The sequence below is a fragment of the Aspergillus foveolatus genome (genome assembly GCF_047715535.1).
Source record: "Aspergillus foveolatus strain CBS 279.81 unplaced genomic scaffold BDW70scaffold_2, whole genome shotgun sequence".
Taxonomy (NCBI): Eukaryota; Fungi; Ascomycota; class Eurotiomycetes; order Eurotiales; family Aspergillaceae; genus Aspergillus; species Aspergillus foveolatus.
This window is the reverse complement of record NW_027396066.1, coordinates 77,978-98,085: the sequence shown is the minus strand read 5'-3', so window position 1 is coordinate 98,085 and position 20,108 is coordinate 77,978. Positions and strand designations below refer to the sequence as shown.

The following is a 20,108-nucleotide window of genomic DNA, read 5'->3' as shown; positions in this document are numbered from 1 at the left end:
GTAGATCTGAAAGGGGGGCTCATAGCTAGGGGAACCTAATAGATGCTCAGCCTATCATGCATGTTGCTATTAACAGAGCCTAGAGAGCCCTCTGCTCAGAATTCAACTCAAGCCTACTGTGCTAACAGTCCCGACTCCATTAGGATTCGTGGCACGCCTCCATTACCGTAAATTTTTATCCAGAACATGACTGTAGAAGCCTCGGAACTGGAGCCTCCAGTTTTACCATTTCCAATACACAACGCTGGGCCTATAGTCTGGTCAGCATATAACTGAGTCAAACAGCATAGTAAGAAGAGGCATATGCGCCAAGTCAGGACCCCGGCTTGGTGGGTTTAAATGGAATAGGCTCATAACTACTAGCTAAGTGGGTTTCTGTAGGGTCTGAAATAGCGCGCAGGTTTCACTTCGTGGCAGGACGTGTTTTGTGAATTGCTCTAGACAACGGTATCGAGAGCTTGGACATCGCTCCCTCGACTTTCGTCTACCAACCAAGCTTCTATTATACTGTGTCCGGCAAACTTAGAAGCATAGCAGCACCTGGCCATCTAATGAATAGTTTCGAACAAGGAGGAGCTTCACGTAGCGCTCTAACCTAGTGGTGTTACTAACAATGAGGAGCACAGGGTTACTACAGACCCTAGTATCAACACCTTTCATATGGACACTCATGCCTTAAAAGTATCACTGGGAATCCCTGGTTGGGCCAGAAGTGAGAGTGGGAAATGGCGTGCCAGTAAGCGCTACCATGTTAGAAAGCTCCTGTCGACGGCTGGAATATAGGGGGATTTGCCAAAAGTTTGGACCGCGACGACTCTGCTCTCGCGCAATATGATTGCGTAGAACGAGAATGAAGAGTGTCTCATTGCTATTGATCAGGATCACTTTTTTTCAGCATGATTCCAATTGGAGATGAATGCTAAGCAGTTTGCAGCTTGCGGCTCTGTAAATGTGCAAACTTTTGAGAAGTCATGCTGCCAATCCGCATGTAGTTGAGTTCATGTTCACCACGCCCCGTGAGTTCTTCATGTCCAATACTGTGGGATATTGATCGAGGGCTTTGCAGAGCCAGTCTCGCCACTCTTTTTTGGCAAGGTTGCCTAACTAGACAGATATATCCGCCTGATGATACCAACCAGAAAATCCCTGCCAATAATACCCACTATCTTGCCATCTCGAACGAAATGCTTGGATCGCAGAGGCGGCTGTGAATAGGTAGACAGAAGAGAGCCAACGACGCAGCTGCTAACCTCGTTGTTCTCGGTTTTAATGATCGTGGTTCATATTATGCCTCCAGGTCATGAAAGCTTTCTGGCGAGATTTTTCGCTGGTTCGCCCATTGCACTTGGGATCCCTTCACATCATATTCGTTTCATGACGATATAAACACGGTTTCTCTGAACAAAGGAGCTGTAGACCTTGGGGTCAGGTATTGTATCTCTGAGACGAAGTTAATTTCAATCAACTTGACCCATGATTGTCTAGCTCACAATCTTAGGCGGTATATGAATGCACGAGCCGCAGCGCCGTGTGGCTTAGTCGCGGTCGTCAGAGCGAGAAGTGTCAGGAAGCAGTTAATATCTTAATCCACGGTGCCTAATCATATTAGTAGTTTATTGTAAGCCCGGGCCGGGCTGAAATGATATTAAGTTGCACAATTCCCTCAAGTTGAAATATTGTACTGCTTAGTAATTATGAAATTTCTCTGTGCAGCTACAGGCAAAAAGCCAGCTTAGGGTTCGGCTAGACCCGAACAGGATAAGCGAAGCGCCCACAACCAACCGAGCGCCGCCCATCTGAACTGGATTGTGTGCGAGTGAAATTTCGACTCTCAACGACGACGACAACCGACGACCCATCCCTCTCACCTCGCCCTTCAACTCCCCGTACACCTTTACTTCGAGGTCACAAGTCGCCAAAATGGGTGGTGTCACCGTTCGCGATGTGGACGTAAGTTGTCACTTTACCTGTCCTTCTGCACCTGCACCTTTACCTGGCAACGGATTGGCATCTGGCATCAAGAGAGGGGAAGGAAGCAGTCGATCGAAACGAGAGCACGGACGATGGGAACATGGAAATATTGGATGGGATATTTTTGATGCATCAAACGCGTGGAATCTGGGTGGCCGATTTTACCGTGACGGGCTTCAATTCTCGATACGATTGACCGGTGACCACGACTGCGAATGCGAACAGATATTGAATATCGATATGGATCAAAATACGCACAGAATCAGCCGTTTGCCAGGGGGGAAGGTTTACGAAGCAGAGGGCTAAATTGTTGGCGGTCGAATGTGTGCTGATTTCCTCATTACAGGCGCAAAAGTTCATTGTGGCTTACGCCGCTTTCTTGAAGCGTCAGGGAAAGCTCCCCATCCCTGGTTCGTCATCTACCTACGCCATCTGAAATTTCGACACCACTAACCATCGTAGGTTGGGTTGACACTGTCAAGACTTCCGCCTCCAACGAGCTCCCTCCCCAGGACGCCGACTGGTACTACGTCCGTGCTGCCGCCGTTGCCCGTCACATCTACCTCCGCAAGACCGTCGGTGTTGGCCGCCTCCGCAAGGTTCACGGCTCTACCAAGAACCGTGGCTCCCGCCCCGCCCACCACGTCGATGCCTCCGGTGCCGTTGACCGCAAGGTCCTCCAGTCCCTTGAGAAGATTGGTGTCCTCGAGCAGGACGAGGAGAAGGGTGGCCGCCGCATCACACAGTCCGGACAGCGTGATCTTGACCGTATCGCCAAGACCACCGTTGACGAGGAGGAGGAGGATGACGAGTAAATTAGTGTCGGCTTCTAAACTAATGAAAAAGTCCTGACGTTTTACCTTTCCTCCACCTTTTACCTACCACCTTTATACCTATCCGCGGGATGACTCGACATGAGGACCAGGTGAAACGGGGCTGGCTCTGGCTCTGGCACAGGCAAGGGACGGCGAACGGAGCGGGTTTGATCGGATGAGAGGAATGGAATGAACTGAGTTCACATTTCTTGTGTTTCATATTCCCATGTTCAATTGGAGGCAATATACAGCCTACACATCACAGTCCATGATCCTGCGTCACTCTCAGTCGAGAATAGATTATGCGTAACGATTGCACTGTTCACACCACCGGCACCACAAGTAGTTCCGATATCGCGATCGTATTTGATCTATGAGTCTATGATGACCAACTAGATACCCCACGGCATATCCCTGAAAACCCCCGCACTCTATTTCTTTCCTGACTGAGCAGACGGATCCTGTACAGTACACCATTAGCACCGCAGTTCGCTCCCGCATACCCTACTCCCCTCCAAATCCCCCACCTCGAAACAAAAGGTTGAAAAGAACTCACCAGATAAACCTGATAAAGCCTCATCCTCACTCCCTCCGCAAAATCAAACACCACCCGTCCAGCCCATTGCACCTCAACTTCTCCCTCAGGATCACTCTTGAGAACATACTTGACCGTCCCGTAGAGCATGAGCTCATCCTCGCCACCGAAGAACACCTTCGTCGCTGTGTGCTTGCGCGACGCAACGTGAGTCCAGAGGCCGTGGCGGAGGGTGCGGATCTCTGCATACATATCAATACACTACCCTAATGTATGGGATGTGGAAGACGTACGATCAGCACCCTTCGCCGTCTTGGGCCCCATGATCAATGTCGCATCAGGTGTGAACGAGGCGACGTAAGCGTCATGCTGGGACTCAGTGTCACTGATACTGTAGAAGGACTCCAGGAAGGAAATCATTTCGGAGGCCTTTGCAGGCGAGAGGGAGGGGGAGGAAGATATCTTGTAGGACATCTTGGCGTGGCGTTCTCGATTTAGGTGCACCTAGGATAAATCTTCTGTTTCTCGATGCTCTTGAGCTCAGAATGGGAAACCGTAGAAGTTGAATGATTGCGGTGAAACTGTGATGTCAAATGTATGGCTATGGAGATGGGGTCGGGCCGATGAGAGGGTCTCTATCCGATACGCGTCGGATGGGTAGATTCGTCCGTTTCCAACGATTAAAACCCCGAAAAAGGATACCAGATGATTTGAATGATTTATCTTCTACATTGGTGTTAGTTATGATATAAGAGTCGTTGCTGTTAGATGTGTTGTAGTTTGGTTTTTCTAATATCCATCCATACGCCGTATAGATGAGCATGGATTTGGAATCATGCGACGTCTGCGTCTATATATTTATCTGAGTGACGCCTGATATACGACGATTCACAGATTCCAAAGGGTACACTATATAGGTAATAGTCGACAAATATCCTTTTCTTTCAGTCGCTTCAGCATCTCAAGAGATTTGGCAGTATGCTGACGGATATTTATTTCGCTGCGGACTACTTCCTGTATAGCCCAAAGGCCGACAACTTTGAACGGTATGCAAGGTAACATGCAATGCGCTTCAGCAATTCTAACCTCTACACTCACATTCTAGCTAATCAAAAGACCGCCAAATACACCAACGGCAATAGCGTGGTGGCTGAATTCGGGTAGATGATGCGTGGTTGATCGAAAGTATATAACTACGATCACGCATCAACAATGACGAGGATTAAGATTATGAAAGTTGACCTTGTTGCTTATGCCATAGCAGACTACCAAAAAGTAATCGGGAATATCGAAATTGCCAATTCCTCGGCTGAGGCCAGAAGTTTCTACCTTGGTGGCCCGGCTTAAGTATCAGCCGGACTTCCATCACTTGAACTATTCGAACACATAGTAATGGTCCTTTGGATCGTTGGAAAATGCCGTTATTCTCAAGCGAGAGCGCAGCAATCCGGACTCCAATTATGTGGTCAACCATAATGGGGGCCTCAAAGAGTGCCGTCGCATTGAACGCTGGTCTGTTCGTACAGTTACTCGGTACAGCTATTGATTTGGAGACCACGAGCTCGTCGTGGCCTTGGCATCAGACACGTCTGTCATCGTGTAACAGAAACGGAGACCCGGTGAAGACTCGAACGTGGCCTCAGAAAAGCCAGTATACACTTGTATATTTGATCTCGGCAGGTCCGTGCCAGGCCCAGGACGTAAAATGTGGTTTATCTCTCAGTGGAAAGTATGTTTGCTGCCCTGGTCCTGTTAGCGTTTAGTAGTATGGATATCCACTTCTTCAGGGCCTCTCCAAATCGATGCTACCCCTCATCGTCCGTTGATCCGACTTAACAGCAAAGCATAGGCCGATACCAATTGGTCGATCTCGCATGACACGCAGACGAGAGTGCCTGGGTACGGCTGATGATCGCTCTAGATTTCGGAAGACCAAAAGTGGAAAGGACCTCGCAGGAACTCTCGAGTATTTCAATACGCCGTACTCTGTATATACACCCCAAAGACGTTCCGAACTGAAGATAATATATATTACTGTCAGCGCGTGCCCCGCCCCCACGCATAGAGCACGTCGCCGTTATCAATGGAACCGTCCTGCCTCCACGACCAAAGGCCCCGGCGCAGGCTGAGGCAGCGATAAAACGAGGCAAGGAACACGAGAGGATCCAATAAAGCGGGGGCTTCCTCGGGCGACGGCCTTGGAACGATGCTGAGCAGGCCTGAATTGCCGTGATCCGTTACCCCGCGGTTCAGTACAGAGTACAATCAGTGGCATGAGAGATACGAGAGACGTTAGAGACGTTAAAGACAATGTACTCCGCACAGTACCTTAGGTAGCAAGTCGTGTAGGAGTCCAGTGTGCAACAACGACAGGGCTTGATTGGCCTGGTCTAAATTGGTTGACCGGTGACTGAACTTTTGCCATCCAGCTTCCACGTCAGTTTGAAATCGGCATGAGGCACCTGCCGATATGCGACTTGAGATTCGTCGAGCTGAAGAGGTACCGGAGGATGCTGGAGGGCTGGAGGGGGAGAACGAGACCCACGTGCGGGCACAGCGGGAGGTCGTCGCATACCAAGATTCCTCCCTAGCACGGGCTCAGAGAGTAAAGCCGATTGACTGTTCTGTCATTGTGCGACGACATCATCGGTCTTTCCTTGGAAGTCAATACCCCGTACACTTGTCTCAGTCCTGTATCTGTACAGAGCGTACAGAGCCTGCTCCATACAGTCGCTCCGAGTCCTCCCGCAGGAGGTGCTGTTCCTGGCCAATCGACCCGGCCACGCGTGAGATAATCCTCATAATTATCCCTCATTGTGCTGATAAGAGCGCCTAGAAATATTCGTAATACAGTAATTTATCCAGCTGACCAGACATTGACACCACTGACTAACGCTGACAGCCTGACAGTGCGTTCTCGACATGACGATGATTGACTGCGGAGGGCCTGTCTACTGCCAGTAGTGCCTGCACCTCTCCTTACTTTCCCCCCTTCTCCTTCCTCCCCTCTCTTCCTTCCTCTTCTCTATAACAATAACAACTGCTCAGTTACTATTGTTCTCGCTCTCAGATTGTTCTACTCCGTTCACATCGAGGATTACCGCCATCGCGTCGCTTCGCTTCGCTTATCTCCCGCGCGTCGCATCGCATTATCTGTCACAGGAACCCACTGCCAGGACTATACTATACGAGACTCTGCGTCTGCAAGTCTCAGCCTTTGTCATCTATCTCATCGCTGCTGTAGGTTATACTTTCTGATCTTTTTATACTTTACACTTTGGCTTCTATTGTTCTTCACCCTTGCCACGGCTATTTCGCTGTCTTTCGTCTTATCAGCCAGCCTTAGTCATCATCCTTTGTCCCTTGGTTGCTCGCTTGGCTCTGACTCATGTGATGACAGTTAGTTGAGCCACCAGCAGTCGCCAGGCCAGCTTCTTCTCCTCAACATCATGGCTACTCAGAAGACTCCCGTGTCCAGCATCGCTATGGCCCTTGCCGGCAAGACGGCCTCTGTTGACATCCCCAAACCGCGCTCCGGTTACTCTTCTGGCCATCCTCCCCGCGCCGGTCGCCCGGCCATGCTCCCTACGCCGCCGAACTCGATCTCCCCTAGCCTTCCTCCTCATGGCTTCCGGGCGCGTGATGCCGGCTCTCTTCTGTCGCCCCCTCTTGCGACATCGCATGTCGACTCGGACATCGACCTCGGCGACGCTGCCGACCACGCGAACCCGCATCAGCGCGATGCGACTGCCACCAGCCTTGAGGTTGCCGGGGCGATCACACCGGCCATGCTGGCCAAGTACCATCTCCCTGAGATCTTGCTCCAGCATGGCCCCCTGGCAATCCGCCATGTGATGGGCTACCTGACGACCTCGGTCCCTGGCTTCTCGGGGATCCCCCCCGCAAAAGCCAGGCGATTGGTCGTCGCCGCGCTGGAAGGTCGAGGAAGCGACGATAAGAGCGACGTCATCTATGAAAAGGTCGGATGGGGTCGTTGGGATGCTCGGCGCCGCGGCGAACCGTCGCGCGATTCCCCCCGTCATGAAATGTCGCCACCTTCCAGTCTGTCCGATACTTTCCAGCGAGGGGTGCAGATTCCGAGGCGGGATAGCCTGCACCCGTATAGCTCCAGCGTGGGCGGCTCCGCAGTCTTCTCGTATACTGAGATGGAGTTTGGTGGGCGCGAAGATATGCTGGAGCATGAGGCAGATAAGATGTCTCTGGACGGAATCGACCGCGACTACTGCTCTTCTTCCCCTGCTCCAGACGACGAGATTCCGGACGGAGACTGGGGCGAGGAAGATATCACGGACGAAGAGGACTGGGCGCAGATAGGCGCCGCTGAACTGCGCGCGCGGTCTATGAACGGTGGGGGTGGATTTGTGAACGGGAGACATCCGCCGCAGCTCCACGGTGGCGGACCGGCCTCGTCGTCTCTTGCAAAGTCAGCGCCACGCGCAACTCCTATTAAACAGCTAGGATTCTCGGTGCCGGACAGCCAGGAGCGAGCTGCGGTTGAAGCTCTCCTACGCCTTGGATCTATGTAATACCACCCATCATATCAGGCGTTCAGGTCAGGTTTTTTCAGACTACCTGCTTTTTTTTTGCTTTTATTGGGCTGGGCCAAACTTCAACATACATATTTCACGATTCTACGACACATTACTTAATATCCAAGACTGCTCCAGACGCCGAAGATTATTCCTACTCGACAGGCTCGAGGCTTGGAAACATTTGCATTGGGATTGGAACGGGACTCGGTTGGATTGGAAACTATGGCGTTTATTTTCTATAACACATGGTCCCATTAATTTCGTTTGTGACCGACTGGAACTGGCTTTGAGCGCAGGAGAGCACAGGTCAGCACACTGCATTCTTGTTCTATTTTTTCCCTGATATAACACGCACGGGCATGCAGTAGCCCCGGCATTGAGTTTAATATACTGCCCTCGCCACTCTGTATCTTCATTTTGCCGGTTCACTTTGCTGTCGAACTTTTTATCTCATCCTGGTGTCTGGGCATGGTTTGGTTTGATTAGAAACTCAGATTGGAACTGGGGATCCAAATTCAACAAGGAAATGGAAAGATTATCATCTAATTTCTGATGCAATATTGCATGTAGAGAGCACGTATGGATCATTCAGAACTACCCAACTTTTCTAAACCCTGCTCCTACCTCTATCAGTAGTATGCGCCAGATGTATCTCGGATGAGCCCTACTCTATACATACCTATGCCGTTCCATTTCGTTACCCAACCAAGCTTGTCGTAGAAAAGGACGTAGAAGGTGCAACCAAACATAAACCACAAATTTTGAAAGATAGACATAGAACACACACTCATTTATTATCGCTATCATGTGCCTCATTAATCCTTCTCCAGACCTCGGCCTCCACTTCAGCAAGCTTATTCCCCGCGCTCTGCAGCCACGATTTTGTGTTTTCCCAGAGGCCCCCTTCGCCTTCACCATCTGTATGTGTACCTATATTTGAGCTGGTGGCAGTGGCGTTGTGCAGAGGAAGGGTGGTGGAGGTAGATGCCGAGGGAGGAGTGTAGACCGAGGCGTAGGGTGTTGTTGTTGAGTTGGGGATTGGACCTTGATATTGGGACTGGTAGCTGTAGCCAGAGCTTGAGCTTGGCCCTGATGTGTAGCTATAAGAACTAGCTGTCGTTGTTGCCCTAGCTGTTTGAGGTTGAGCTGGATATATGCCTCCGGTGGTGTACGACGAGGTTGAGGTAGGGGCTGCTTCAGCTGGGGGGAACGCAGGTGCACTGGTTATGATAGCAGGTGCAGGGCTAGGGTTTGATGAAGGCGGTGCTTCCTGTGTTCGTGTTTGTAAAGCTGGTGCAGGCGTGCTCGCAACGCCGCTCTTCGGCGCTGGTGCCGGCATTGGAGGAGATGAATGGTCATCAGCTCCAGCTTTGGGTTTATCTTCTGTAGCTTGCTTTTGCTGATCCTTCGGGATGGAAGCTGTGTTACTAGTTGTGTCAGGCACGGGCACAGCACCCGGCTGCGGTGGTGGCGGAGATGCAGAGGCAGACGTAGCAGTAAGAGATTCCGGTGGTGGAATGGTGGTTGTCGGGTCGTCTGGGATATCTGGGGTAGGAGCCTCGAGGACTGTCATGCTGGTGGGTTTGGCTGTGGCATATATAGGAGAATAAGGTGGTGCTGTTGCAGTAGAGGTGGAGGCTGTGCCTGTTGAGGCAGATGGCTCAGGTAGCGGTGTATTCTTCTCGTCAATTTCCGTCGGGAAATAGCTGGAACTGACTTTGTCAGTAGACATGATGCTGTTGAGGCCTTGATATTGTAGTTCAGACTCTCGGCAGTATATGGTACGTAGATAGTTCAAGGATATACGACGTCATCATCGTCTACAGCACGTGATCGACAAAACACGTGTCTACAGCGTCGAGATTTTACGGAGAATCAGGCTGAGTAACAAAAAAAAAATACAGTTGGCAAAAAGGAAAAAGCTTGCAGGCAGTAAAGTACAACTGGTACAAGAGAAAATGTCACACTTTGTATGCTTTACGCATACCTCTAAAGGATCCCCATCATCATTCACCATCTGGATTTTATCCCAGAAAGTGACCGACCCCTTCCCCAAAAGGTTTACACCAACAAAACAGTCATTTTGGGCGAGACGCTTATTTGAACTTCTTGCCGAAGAGGATGAGCTGGACCTGGTCGTAGATGGACAGGACACCAGCACCAGCGACACCACGGAGGATGTTAGCACCAGCACCCTTGAAGAGAGACTTGACACCCTCACGGGCGATGATCTGGCGGAAAGCGTCGAAGGAAGAGCTGTACTTGACGGCCTCACCGGAGGTCATCATCATACGACGACGGACGGTGTCAAGAGGGTAAGAAGCAATACCAGCACCAGTGGTAACACCCCAGCCGAGCAAGAAAGAGACGAGGAAAGAGCCCTCAAGAGCACCAGTAAGGACAACAGGCTTGAGAGAGTCGTACATTCCGAAGTACAGACCACGGTAGACAACGATACCAAGAACGGAGGGACCGAAACCACGGTAGAGACCGACAATACCATCGGAGGCGAGGGTCTTCTTGTAGACGTCAATGAGACCGTTGAACTGGCGCTCACCACCGCCCTTGGAGGACTTGGCGTCGTTGGCAAGACGGGTACGGGCGTAGTCGAGAGAGTAGACGAAGAGGAGGGAAGTGGCACCAGCCATCTAGGAGGAATTAGCGGCTGCAGCAAAGGTAAGAAAAGCTAATACATACACCACCGGAGGCAAGGTTACCAGCCATCCACTTGGCGTATCCATCACGGTCCTTCTTGTAGGCGAACATGGACTTGTAGGTGTCACGGAAGGCGAAGTTCAGGGCCTGGGTAGGGAAGTAACGGATGACGTTGGCAGTGTTACCTCTCCAGAGAGAAACAACACCCTCAGCCTGAGTGGTGCGGCGGAAGCAGTCCATCAGACCGTTGTACTTGCGGTCGAGACGACCGGAGCGGAGCATCTCATCCTGGGTCTGGATGAGGAGCTTGACACGCTCGATGGGGGCAGCAGCAGTCTTGGAGACGGCAGCGGAAACACCACCCACTAAAAATTCGTTAGTATTTTATCGAAGAGGCCATCATTCAACTTTAGACCGTGAATCAAATCAATTGAGTAAATCTCAATGCGATTCGGTCCATTGATGATATTTGGACGGGTGACGTACTCAGGAAGTCGACAACGAACCCCTAGTGAAAATTTTTTATTAGCCATGAATTCGACGAGAGGGCTCGGGCGCGACCAGATGCATCCAAAGGCAACTCATTCGGCATTGAATGACCACTTTCGATATCATTTTGATGCATATCGAGTAGATATCAAGTGATATTCCGTCAAGAACGCGTTGCCGGGATGTTCTGGCCGAGCGCAGGGGATGTGCGAAAAGACTTACGGGCATGCCGAGAACGGACTTATCACTTTGGCTGGCCATTGTGACTGTTTCTAAGAGTAATACCTCTTGAGAAAAGAAAGAGAGGAGATGGTTGAAGTGTCAAAAAGAACAGGACACTGTCAGAAGGGATGGAGAGAGAGAGAGAGAGAAGGAGAGGAAGAAAAAAATAGCGAGGAAGGGCTCTTGTAAGCGGGAAGAGGCGGGTGGAGACACTAGCACGCTCCTGGCTGCTGCGTGAAAAGTGGAACAACACTAGACCCGGCTCCGGATGGCCACTTGATGGCCACCTTGGGGTGTTTTCTTGGATCCGGCGCTAGTGCTCGCCTTGCTGGCCCGGGCAACCAGCCGATATCTCCCGATTCCCGGCCACATTGTTGTTGATGATCAAGGGCAACGGTGCGTCGAGATCTTCAAGTATTATGATAAATTACATCCATTGGATTTGAGAGCTCAACCTCTATTCACTATGCTTATTCTGCTATTATTGAGAGACTGCTTGACTCTGGGATCCGCCCCATCGGGCCAGAAACATCCGTAGAGCCTCCAAACGGAGGACCTGTTCCTCTCTCCCGAGTATCCGATGGCAACCAGACCTAGGCCTGCGATCGCATTGACGGCGGACGGCAAGATATGTGAAGAATTTTCACCTCTAGAGGGCGGCAAAGCATAAGCGGAAAACCCCTCAGTTACGGTCTCCATTGCACCGAGCCATGATAACGAAGCGTGAGGCAAGAATTGCAGACCGCTGATGATCATGTGCCTTATGCGCGACCTCGGAGTCTTGCTTTTCTTCAATAATATACCTGCGGCGTAGATAAAGATAAGTGCTGTCAACTGAATACGTGTACTAATTTTCCCAGGCCTATCTGCTCCGGATTATTGTGCTCTTAAATGTGGAGTATATTCTTCACTTGACTATCCTGATTCATGTCCTTATATATGTTAATCCACCTATGGGTACTGCTATCAAGAGCTCGAGCCTCAGTCAGAGGCTTCCTGAACATGCCTGAACTTGTTCAATAGAATTTCAAGGCTTTGGAACCGAAAATGTCCAGGTCTCATATTTCTTTTCTTTTGTACCCTGAATTGCCGCTGTGCCCGGACCTCCTCAAGTTTTTTGACACCATCGCATTCGGGAATGGCGGATAGACCCACAAAACATGGGGGCGCTGAGCGTACTACAAACAATCAATACGGAAGCTGCATAGAGCAGATGGACATTGAAATTTTTCAACTCTAGCGATCAGTGTAAACAGGCAAGTGAATTGAGTAGACTAGATGTACTTCTAAATTCATTTAGTACAAACGGCCGGGGATATCAAACTAGATAAAATCTACCTCAATGCTTCTTTGACCTCTTTCTCTTCTTCCTCCGAGGCTCCCCTTCTCGAATGTCAACCTTCTCTGCAGTATCATCCTGTTCGGGTGCAGATGGCTTCTCGTTGCCAAAAACGAACTCTCTCGGACCTTCTTCACTGCCAAATGTATCCTTGCGCCATTGCCTCAACCGAGCTTTTTTGCCTAGTCTCTTTCGATCCCGTTGTTTCTTCTCCTCTTCACGGAAGGCAGCGTATTTTTTCAATCCAGCGAACTGATTGAGTTGCGCGTCGTCAGCCATCAGAATGTCCAGGGCGGACAGACCGAAAGATTGAGGAGATGTTTCACGGTAGCGGAAGCCACCGTCACTTCTCTTTGTTGCGCCGGGGAGGAGTGAAATGTCAAGGTCCAGGTTGCGGTCCACCGCTTCTTCAATACGAAGCTTGTCCTTGCGGGCTTCGCGTTTCTGATCTCGCTTTTCTTGAGCCTTGCTCTTCTTGGTTTCACTTTCTTCATCTTCTTCCATCTCAACATCGGACAACTCAACTGCGGGCTTTTCATCGTTCTCAAAGTCAGGTACCAGGTCATTAATGTCAATGTCGTCATCCCATGTGGGCTTCTTCGGTCTTTTCTTCTTACCCTCCCCTTCATCCTCGCTACCAGCATCATTCTCTGCGTAGTAATTGTCACCGAACCGTTTCTGCATCTCTTCCTCCCAGTTTTTGTCGTCCCAGGCGGCATCCAGGAATTTGGCCCAGTCCTCATCGGTGAGCTCAGATGCGCGAAGACCCGCGACCTCTTTGATCTTGTCGACCTTCTCCTGCAGCTCCGCCATTTTCAGCTTGCGAAGTCGGTTCTTTTCCATTTCACGTTGCTTCTTCTCCTCCTCTTTCTTAGCCCGAGCGGCCTCTCTGAGCTTCTTCCTGGCGCTCTTTTCTTCTCTGCGGACGGACTGCTTGTTAGTTGTATCACGAGCGTGAGTAATTAGCTTGTTGTTGAGCTTGCTGGGATCCTCGAAGCGGAAGTTGTATGCCTCTTCCCAGGCCTCTGCCCGCTCATCCTCTTCCTCGTCATCGGACTCAAATGGCTGAAGTGAATTGCCGCGCTGCAGCCAAGCTCTGGATGACATGAAGTTGGACAGGAATGTTTCAGGGTCTTTATCCGCATTCTCAATATCTAGCTCAGGAACTGCTTGGCGCTTTGAGGCTTGTTCAGGTGCTGACTTTCGGACAAGGAATCCTTCATCTTCCTCGCCGGATCCAGACTCCTCTGCATCGGCGGCGGCGTGCATCTCTTTGACAATCGCGCTCTTCAATTCATCTTGCTCTTGCGCATACGTCTTAGGCGCATCGGATTCACCATCAGCGACATTGGTACCGCTCAGTAAGTTTTCTCGGTGGTAGTCTCTGAGGGTCATTGGTTTCTGTTTGTCCTCTCGTTTCTGTGGTCCCGCGCCGTCTTCATCGAGAGAGTGATAGAATTTTGCGTTTTGGTCGTATACTCGCGGGTCTTTCGATCGAATCGCTTTTATGGTCTCCATAATCTCGGCATCCACAGCCTCCGTAGCCAGTTCTGCATCGTCGTCTTCGTCTTCATCTTCTGAGGACTCTTCCTCTTCGTCCTCGGACTTTCCTAGTTTGGCCTCAACTGTGTAGTTATTAGTATACGGAAGAATTCAGTAGCACATGGTAAAATATCTGTACGTACGTTGTTGCAGCTCCTCTCTTCTCTTGTTGTGTTCAAAGCGGCGTGCATATTCTTCGTTGATCTTGAATCCAGCTCCGGAATCGCCGAGAGAAACGCCCCCGGACTCATTCTCAGAGTCACTGGACGAATCATCTTCTAACAGTTTCCGCGACCTCTTAGCTGGCGGCTCCATGATTATTTGTGCTGGTAATGTTGTGTTTTTGCAGAGAGAAAAAAAGTTAAGGCAGTTGCCGGCAGAAAAAATCGGTGACCTCTCACCGCCAGCAGGGTCCATTGTCGCTGCCTGAGAGCCAGGCAGCCAAGAGCTGACCAGGCTGACGTAGAGCCAATGGCAACGAAACTGGGACCCGCGTTTAATGCTAATAGCTCGAAGAGCAGGCGGCGTCTTCAACCCAGCGCCATATTACTCCTTTCCCTATTTCTCTATGATCTTTATAAATTATACATGCCTGCGGTTCTCTAAGTTCATAACTCTTTGTTGAATTTCTGCCGTGTTCTATCTTACCGCATCAAGTGTATGGCTGGTGACATGCACTAGATGTCGACCCAGCCGCAGACACCCTTACCCCAGGTCGGGAAGCTTGTCAGCGTGGTGTAAGTCGCCTAAAGGCCACCGACATTGCTTTTGCGCTACTTCGTATCTTGGCCGCATGGGAGTCATGTCTAACGTCTATTTGGCCGAATAGTCCCGTCGGGTTAAAAGAGGCTGCCCTCGACTCGCCCACCTTCCGTGCCACCACTCTTCACTTCTCCGATCAGATCGAATACACCGAACGATGGCTCGATGGTTACGCGAAGGCCGCATCACGTCTCGCCACGGAGCTTGCGGCATTGGAGGGGATAGTTGGCGCATTTCTCTCCTACTCTACGAACCCTCTAATGGTCTCGGAGGCTATTCTGGATCATGACTATACGCTGTCGTCAATGCGGAGATGTGGTGAGAGCTCAAAGGACATGTGGAATGGTCTGGTCTTTGCGGCCCGGAAGATAGAGACCATGGTCTCAGAACCCATCAGGATCTTCATTCAAGAAGACTTGCGGAGCTTCAAGGTGAATGCTCTTCCTATTCTCGTCATCAATAGCAGCTAACCTTATAAAGGAGAACCGGCGTATCCTTGACCAGACACAGAAACAGTACGACACCTTGCAAGCAAGATACTCGTCTCAATCCAAGTCCAAGGAGCCCTCGGCTCTCAGAGAGGATGCATTTCAACTTCACGAGGCCCGCAAAGCTTACCTTAAAGCGTCAATGGATTTCTCTGTGCAAGCACCACAGATTCGGAATGCACTGGACCGGCTTCTGATTCGCGTCTCTTTCGATCAATGGAGGGAGCTGAAGACACTTCATAGTAACCACGCGGGAGTATTTGCGAAATGGAGCCAGGAAATGGACCGCATTAAGGGTTGGGTGCATGAAATGGAGGGGAGCGAGAGATACTCTAAACGGGAGCTTTTTTCCGCTAGAAGTCAGATTGAAGACGCCGCAGAGGTTGCTGCTCGGCCATCGCGGGAACTGGAAGACTATTCTGTATCCACAGTCCCATACCTCGGCTCTCGTCCGTTGTCATTCAACACGAAAGATGCTCGCCCTGAGAAGCAAGGATGGGTGAATTTACGCACGGTGTCAAGCAAACCAACTCGCACTACTTGGGTTAGACGTTGGGCTTTCTTGAAGAACGGAATATTTGGTTGCCTAGTGCAGGGCATGCGAACGGGCGCTGTCGAAGAAACCGAGAGGATCGGAGTGCTGCTTTGCAGTATTCGCCCGGCATTTCAAGAAGAGCGGAGGTTCTGCTTTGAGGTCAAGACAAAGAGCAACAACATAATGCTTCAAGCAGAAACTCAGAAGGAGCTCATGGACTGGATCTCCGCGTTCGAGGCCGCGAAGCGGAAGGCATTGGAGAATCCGGCGAGCACCGATGTTTCAGTCTCTGGAAAACCCACCGTTCAAGATCCCGCGTTCGCTATTTCTCAGCCACCGGCACCTGAATTTGCCGCCGATCCTGCAGACTACTTGACGCCAAATGTAAGCGATGAGCAGACCTCATCGGACCGCAATGGCATGCTTCCGCTTCCTGACCGGGACCCATCCACTTTCCGCAACAGCAGTGACCTCGGTGGCCACAGGCGACTGACACTTGACCCTGAAAGCCCTGCGAAGGACCACACCTCACGACTTATTCAAAAACTCGATTTACACCGACGGTCTAACAATGCAGTTCAATCTTCTACTTCTATACCCGGTGCTGGAGGTGGCATAAGCAGCCTTATCTCTGCCAGTCACAGTGCTATCTTGTCGGCCGAGATTGATACGAATAAGTTACTACCCCCGTCGACCCTTACGCCCATGACGTTGGCAAATCCACCAGCCCCAACAAATCTGAGCAAGGCGACTGTACTAGTGAGCAACGAAAGGGGGTTGGGGGTAGGCCTTGGTGACAGGACAGGGGGTATGCCCAGCGGCATGATGGCAAATCTGTGGGGAAGCTCGAATTGGGGCTTTATGAATAAGCTTGAACTTGAGTATGCTGGTGTTTCAGAAGAGAAGATACAAAACCAGGAGCCAGGAACTGCAGATCTCGACACCACAGGTGGCTCAGCTGGTGGTAAATTGAAAGCGCGTCATAGACCGACTGTGAGCCTGGATGGTGATGCTTCTAAAGTGCAGCGGGCGATCCTTGGGATTGCGCATGAGTACCCCGACTATTATCCTCCCCAGCTGAAGATACAAGACGCTCAGTTTCGACTCCTCTTCCCTAATGTCAAGAAGGAGGAGCCCCTGGTCTTGGTGTTCCGAGCGACCTGGAACCCTAACGACCAACAAGAGTTTCCTGGTAGAGCCTACGTTACTACACGGAACATTTACTTTTACAGCCACTACTTCGGCTTGGTACTTACTACGAGTGTTTCTCTGGAGAAGATCAAGGAAGTCACTGGGGCTCCTGGAAGAGACTGTGACTTCCTCTTCCTACATACCATTCCCCCCCCTGGGAATGACACCCCTGGTCGAATCACGGTGAAGACTTTTCTTGAGCCGCTCAAGGTTCTTCAAAAGCGGTTAAACTTCTTGATCCACGATTCCACAGCCGTTGAACCTATGGAGCTAGAAGCCATTTTCAAGACATTAAACAAGATGGCGACAGAGCAGTTCACGCGAACACCCAGCTTGGACAGCTGGGAGGACGTTACTGTGGGAGATAAAACAGGCGAAGCCGAGGATACCAAGAAGGCTACTCTCCGATCAGCAATTTACATTGACAAGAACTTGGATTTGAACAGGGCTAGAGCTGGCAGTGATGCCCCCAAGTTCAGGCTTCCTAATCAACCCGTGCAGTATGTTCCACAAGGAGATCTGCATCTCGCGGCAGAAAAGGAGTTTAATCTTAGCACAAAAGCTGTCTTTCATATCCTTTTTGGGGATAAAAGTGCCGTTTGGCAGCTTCTTTTATACCAGAGGAGAGCCCAAAGTGAGCCGCCTTTGCCTCATCCATTTTGTCGAATTATTCTAACACCGTTCAAGACATCAAACAAGGCCCTTGGGTAAGGGATGAGTCCCGTCATCTAAAGAGAGATTTTCAGTATCAGATCGAAACTACTGATTTATTTGGTGGGTATTTCTTAGTCGGTCAAGTCGTCTGCTGACACGTATTAGGTCGGACTGATGTGAAAGCGATATCGGACTACCAGTTAATTGATGTCCTCAATGACCATCTGTGCTATGTGATTACGGACAAAAGAACTCCGTGGCATCTTCCTTTCAGGCGTAATTTCAGGCTAGTCAATAAGATTGTGATCACATTCGTCGCGAAAGGGAAGTGTAAGCTTTCCGTTTACACCAAAGTGGAATGGCTATGGTCCCCTTACGGAATTCAACGTAAGTTTCCAGATACTATCGACAGTGAATATGGCTGAGACGCTGCAGGGGTGATTAACAAACAGGCTATGGGCGACTTGGAAGAAGATGCGATGGACCTTGTCGACCTCGTTGGGGATCAGGTGCGCAAGCTCGGCGTGCACAGCCGGACCAAGAAAGCAATCACTATCTTCGGCCATGTTGGACGACAGGCTCTGACATCGCAGTTCAATATTGGGCCGGATGCAAAGGTTGAGCGCCGCAGACCACGCACTCAAAGAACACTATTCCAGATGCTGTACGAGACCCTCGTATCGTTTTTCCAGAGCGCCATTTCATCCATCATTATTTGGATATTTGGCTCTTTACGCTGGGTTTTCAAGACTGTGAACGCCAATAAGATCATCCTTGCGCTACTTGCATCCAGTGTCTTGTTGAACGGTTTCTATTCGACGCGGGCCACAGCCGACTGGTGGCACGAGCGAAATGTTGAGAACTTCATGGCTCGTATGGGGATTCACCCAGATCAGGTTATGACCAAAGCTATTTACATGCGTGACATCGACGAGGAAATCGCCAACTCGACTGTGGGACAAAGTGACAACGTTAGTGATTGTTTCTATACGTTCCAGCAGCAGACCATACGGGATTCTTCTGTGCCGGTGTCGCTCAGCACATCCAGCAGAGAGGCAGTAGCCCGAGGTGCGACTAGAAGGATACAGCAAACTCGCGAACGTCTCGGCGTTTATCGATACAATCTCCTTGTTGCTCTTCGGGTGGTTAACAGTATCGAAAAAGAAGTTCTCCAGAGTGAGTGGGAACGCTGGCTACAGCAAGAGCTGCGGCGCTGCCGCCAGGTTGAAAACCTGCTCACGGCGGACGGCGATGACGAGAGCGGGACAGAGCGAAGCCAGACAGTGCTGAGAGGACTCGATGGCGATGTAAGGCAGTGGTATGAGACGTATTGCTCAAGCTGCCAGAAGGAGCAAGAGCGATTTGTGGACGGAGGCTCAAGCCTGACTGGAGGAACCGCGGCAATGCAATGACTTCATCCTGAAATGATACCCGCTTAGGACAGCCAGAATGTCCGTTTGTTGAAGGTACAAGGTGCGAACACATGCGCTCCCCACTGTACAACTGTACATAGGTATATAGCCCAGACTGGAACCAGCTCGATGTTGGTTGCGAAACCCTAATTCTGCCTTGGCTTGACAGTCCCCTCCTGGACCACATAGTAAACCACCGTTCCCTCTCCTCCCATGCCCTTATCAATCATCGCCAGAAGCAACCTCTTCGAACCCCACTCGCCGGTGCGACGCGCTTTGGCCCGGTACTCGTAATACTCAGTCAATTTCGCAGCTTTGTCCGCAGCACCGTTTCCATCCCCCGAAGCCTTTTCTTCCGCCTCCGCCTTGGTATCAATCCTCGCCGCTGTCTCGCCCTCCTCCTCTGCAGGATCAGGAAGCGCATCAAATACTGCCGCCATCTTCTCCAGACTCCAAGATTGCCCCTGTACAGTCGGGACAACAAACATGCGCTCCAGCTCGACGTCTTCCTCACGCAGACCCCGCTCAACCATGTACAGTTGTTCGTCTGGGTGCGTGTAGACTCTGTGCGGAGGAATTCCAGATATGAGCGGGATTGGGAACTTTGTAGTCACTTGGTGAATTTGTAACGATGTCCAAAGGTGCTGATGTTGCAAGTTGTGGAGGACTTGGTGGGTTATTGAGGCGAGGGGGCTGGCGTCAGTAGTGGTGGAGATCAGGGTAGTGAGGGCGGAGGGAGCTGGCGGTTGTTGTGGGATTGAGAGTGGCATTTTCTCAGATTGTTGTTCTCAATGTGAGTATGTTGGTTGATGTCCAGTGTGAGCTGTAAGTCAGTCATGATGCATCCAAGGCCCTATTAGTCGACGGGAGCGGGCGGTCGAAAAAAGTTGGGCGGAGTTAAGCGGAGATTCGAGTCGAAATAGAACATGTGGCTTCTATGTGCCG

General features: G+C 50.7%; 8 protein-coding genes across 8 annotated transcripts; 3 read left to right on the top strand and 5 right to left on the bottom strand.

Moving 5' to 3' along the window:
• The first annotated feature begins 1,838 nt into the window (after positions 1-1,838).
• On the top strand, positions 1,839-3,113 carry BDW70DRAFT_126510 (40S ribosomal eS19 domain-containing protein). The gene is made up of 3 exons (XM_073735106.1): positions 1,839-1,950; positions 2,318-2,381; positions 2,434-3,113. The coding sequence occupies exons 1-3, from the start codon at positions 1,921-1,923 to the stop codon at positions 2,784-2,786; spliced, it is 447 nt and encodes a 148-aa protein (XP_073600517.1). The 5' UTR covers positions 1,839-1,920; the 3' UTR covers positions 2,787-3,113.
• Positions 3,107-4,089, bottom strand: BDW70DRAFT_126508 (uncharacterized protein). The gene is made up of 3 exons (XM_073735105.1): positions 3,615-4,089; positions 3,343-3,563; positions 3,107-3,247 (listed from the first exon to the last, which is right to left on the bottom strand). The coding sequence occupies exons 1-3, from the start codon at positions 3,793-3,795 to the stop codon at positions 3,218-3,220; spliced, it is 432 nt and encodes a 143-aa protein (XP_073600516.1). The 5' UTR covers positions 3,796-4,089; the 3' UTR covers positions 3,107-3,217.
• Positions 4,090-6,549: 2,460 nt separating this feature from the next.
• On the top strand, positions 6,550-7,906 carry BDW70DRAFT_126507 (uncharacterized protein). Its single transcript, XM_073735104.1, has one exon. The coding sequence runs from the start codon at positions 6,771-6,773 to the stop codon at positions 7,866-7,868; it is 1,098 nt and encodes a 365-aa protein (XP_073600515.1). The 5' UTR covers positions 6,550-6,770; the 3' UTR covers positions 7,869-7,906.
• A 620-nt stretch (positions 7,907-8,526) lies between these two features.
• Positions 8,527-9,615, bottom strand: BDW70DRAFT_126501 (uncharacterized protein). Its single transcript, XM_073735103.1, has one exon. The coding sequence runs from the start codon at positions 9,604-9,606 to the stop codon at positions 8,662-8,664; it is 945 nt and encodes a 314-aa protein (XP_073600514.1). The 5' UTR covers positions 9,607-9,615; the 3' UTR covers positions 8,527-8,661.
• Positions 9,616-9,755: 140 nt separating this feature from the next.
• BDW70DRAFT_126499 (putative mitochondrial ADP,ATP carrier protein (Ant)) lies at positions 9,756-11,389 on the bottom strand. Its single transcript, XM_073735102.1, has 4 exons — positions 11,241-11,389; positions 11,016-11,037; positions 10,572-10,894; positions 9,756-10,522 (listed from the first exon to the last, which is right to left on the bottom strand). Exons 1-4 carry the CDS (start codon positions 11,277-11,279, stop codon positions 9,971-9,973), a joined length of 936 nt encoding a protein of 311 aa, XP_073600513.1. The 5' UTR covers positions 11,280-11,389; the 3' UTR covers positions 9,756-9,970.
• Positions 11,390-12,072: 683 nt separating this feature from the next.
• BDW70DRAFT_167517 (KRI1 family protein) lies at positions 12,073-14,538 on the bottom strand (the record flags this gene model as incomplete). Its single annotated transcript, XM_073742244.1, has 3 exons — positions 12,073-14,204; positions 14,265-14,423; positions 14,523-14,538. 3 exons carry the CDS (start codon positions 14,536-14,538, stop codon positions 12,580-12,582), a joined length of 1,800 nt encoding a protein of 599 aa, XP_073600512.1. The 3' UTR covers positions 12,073-12,579.
• A 153-nt stretch (positions 14,539-14,691) lies between these two features.
• Positions 14,692-19,236, top strand: BDW70DRAFT_37211 (putative transcription factor SipA3). Its single transcript, XM_073743860.1, has 6 exons — positions 14,692-14,858; positions 14,951-15,314; positions 15,364-17,731; positions 17,785-17,871; positions 17,917-18,138; positions 18,187-19,236. Exons 1-6 carry the CDS (start codon positions 14,803-14,805, stop codon positions 19,161-19,163), a joined length of 4,074 nt encoding a protein of 1,357 aa, XP_073600511.1. The 5' UTR covers positions 14,692-14,802; the 3' UTR covers positions 19,164-19,236.
• Positions 18,744-19,979, bottom strand: BDW70DRAFT_37209 (uncharacterized protein). The gene has a single exon (XM_073743859.1). It carries the CDS (start codon positions 19,931-19,933, stop codon positions 19,310-19,312), a length of 624 nt encoding a protein of 207 aa, XP_073600510.1. The 5' UTR covers positions 19,934-19,979; the 3' UTR covers positions 18,744-19,309.
• Positions 19,980-20,108: the final 129 nt, after the last annotated feature.

Coding starts and splice junctions, on each gene's coding strand:
- BDW70DRAFT_126510 (XM_073735106.1), top strand. CDS start 1,921: ATGGGTGGTGTCACCGTTCGCGATGTGGAC. Junction 1,951..2,317: donor TCACCGTTCGCGATGTGGAC/GTAAGTTGTCAC, acceptor TCCTCATTACAG/GCGCAAAAGTTCATTGTGGC. Junction 2,382..2,433: donor GGGAAAGCTCCCCATCCCTG/GTTCGTCATCTA, acceptor TAACCATCGTAG/GTTGGGTTGACACTGTCAAG.
- BDW70DRAFT_126508 (XM_073735105.1), bottom strand. CDS start 3,795: ATGTCCTACAAGATATCTTCCTCCCCCTCCCTCTCGCCTGCAAAGGCC. Junction 3,564..3,614: donor GACGGCGAAGGGTGCTGATC/GTACGTCTTCCA, acceptor ATATGTATGCAG/AGATCCGCACCCTCCGCCAC. Junction 3,248..3,342: donor GGCTTTATCAGGTTTATCTG/GTGAGTTCTTTT, acceptor TGTACTGTACAG/GATCCGTCTGCTCAGTCAGG.
- BDW70DRAFT_126507 (XM_073735104.1), top strand. CDS start 6,771: ATGGCTACTCAGAAGACTCCCGTGTCCAGCATCGCTATGGCCCTTGCC.
- BDW70DRAFT_126501 (XM_073735103.1), bottom strand. CDS start 9,606: ATGTCTACTGACAAAGTCAGTTCCAGCTATTTCCCGACGGAAATTGAC.
- BDW70DRAFT_126499 (XM_073735102.1), bottom strand. CDS start 11,279: ATGGCCAGCCAAAGTGATAAGTCCGTTCTCGGCATGCCC. Junction 11,038..11,240: donor AGTCCGTTCTCGGCATGCCC/GTAAGTCTTTTC, acceptor AATTTTCACTAG/GGGTTCGTTGTCGACTTCCT. Junction 10,895..11,015: donor GTTCGTTGTCGACTTCCTGA/GTACGTCACCCG, acceptor ACGAATTTTTAG/TGGGTGGTGTTTCCGCTGCC.
- BDW70DRAFT_37211 (XM_073743860.1), top strand. CDS start 14,803: ATGTCGACCCAGCCGCAGACACCCTTACCCCAGGTCGGGAAGCTTGTC. Junction 14,859..14,950: donor GGGAAGCTTGTCAGCGTGGT/GTAAGTCGCCTA, acceptor TTGGCCGAATAG/TCCCGTCGGGTTAAAAGAGG. Junction 17,872..17,916: donor CGAAACTACTGATTTATTTG/GTGGGTATTTCT, acceptor GACACGTATTAG/GTCGGACTGATGTGAAAGCG.
- BDW70DRAFT_37209 (XM_073743859.1), bottom strand. CDS start 19,933: ATGCCACTCTCAATCCCACAACAACCGCCAGCTCCCTCCGCCCTCACT.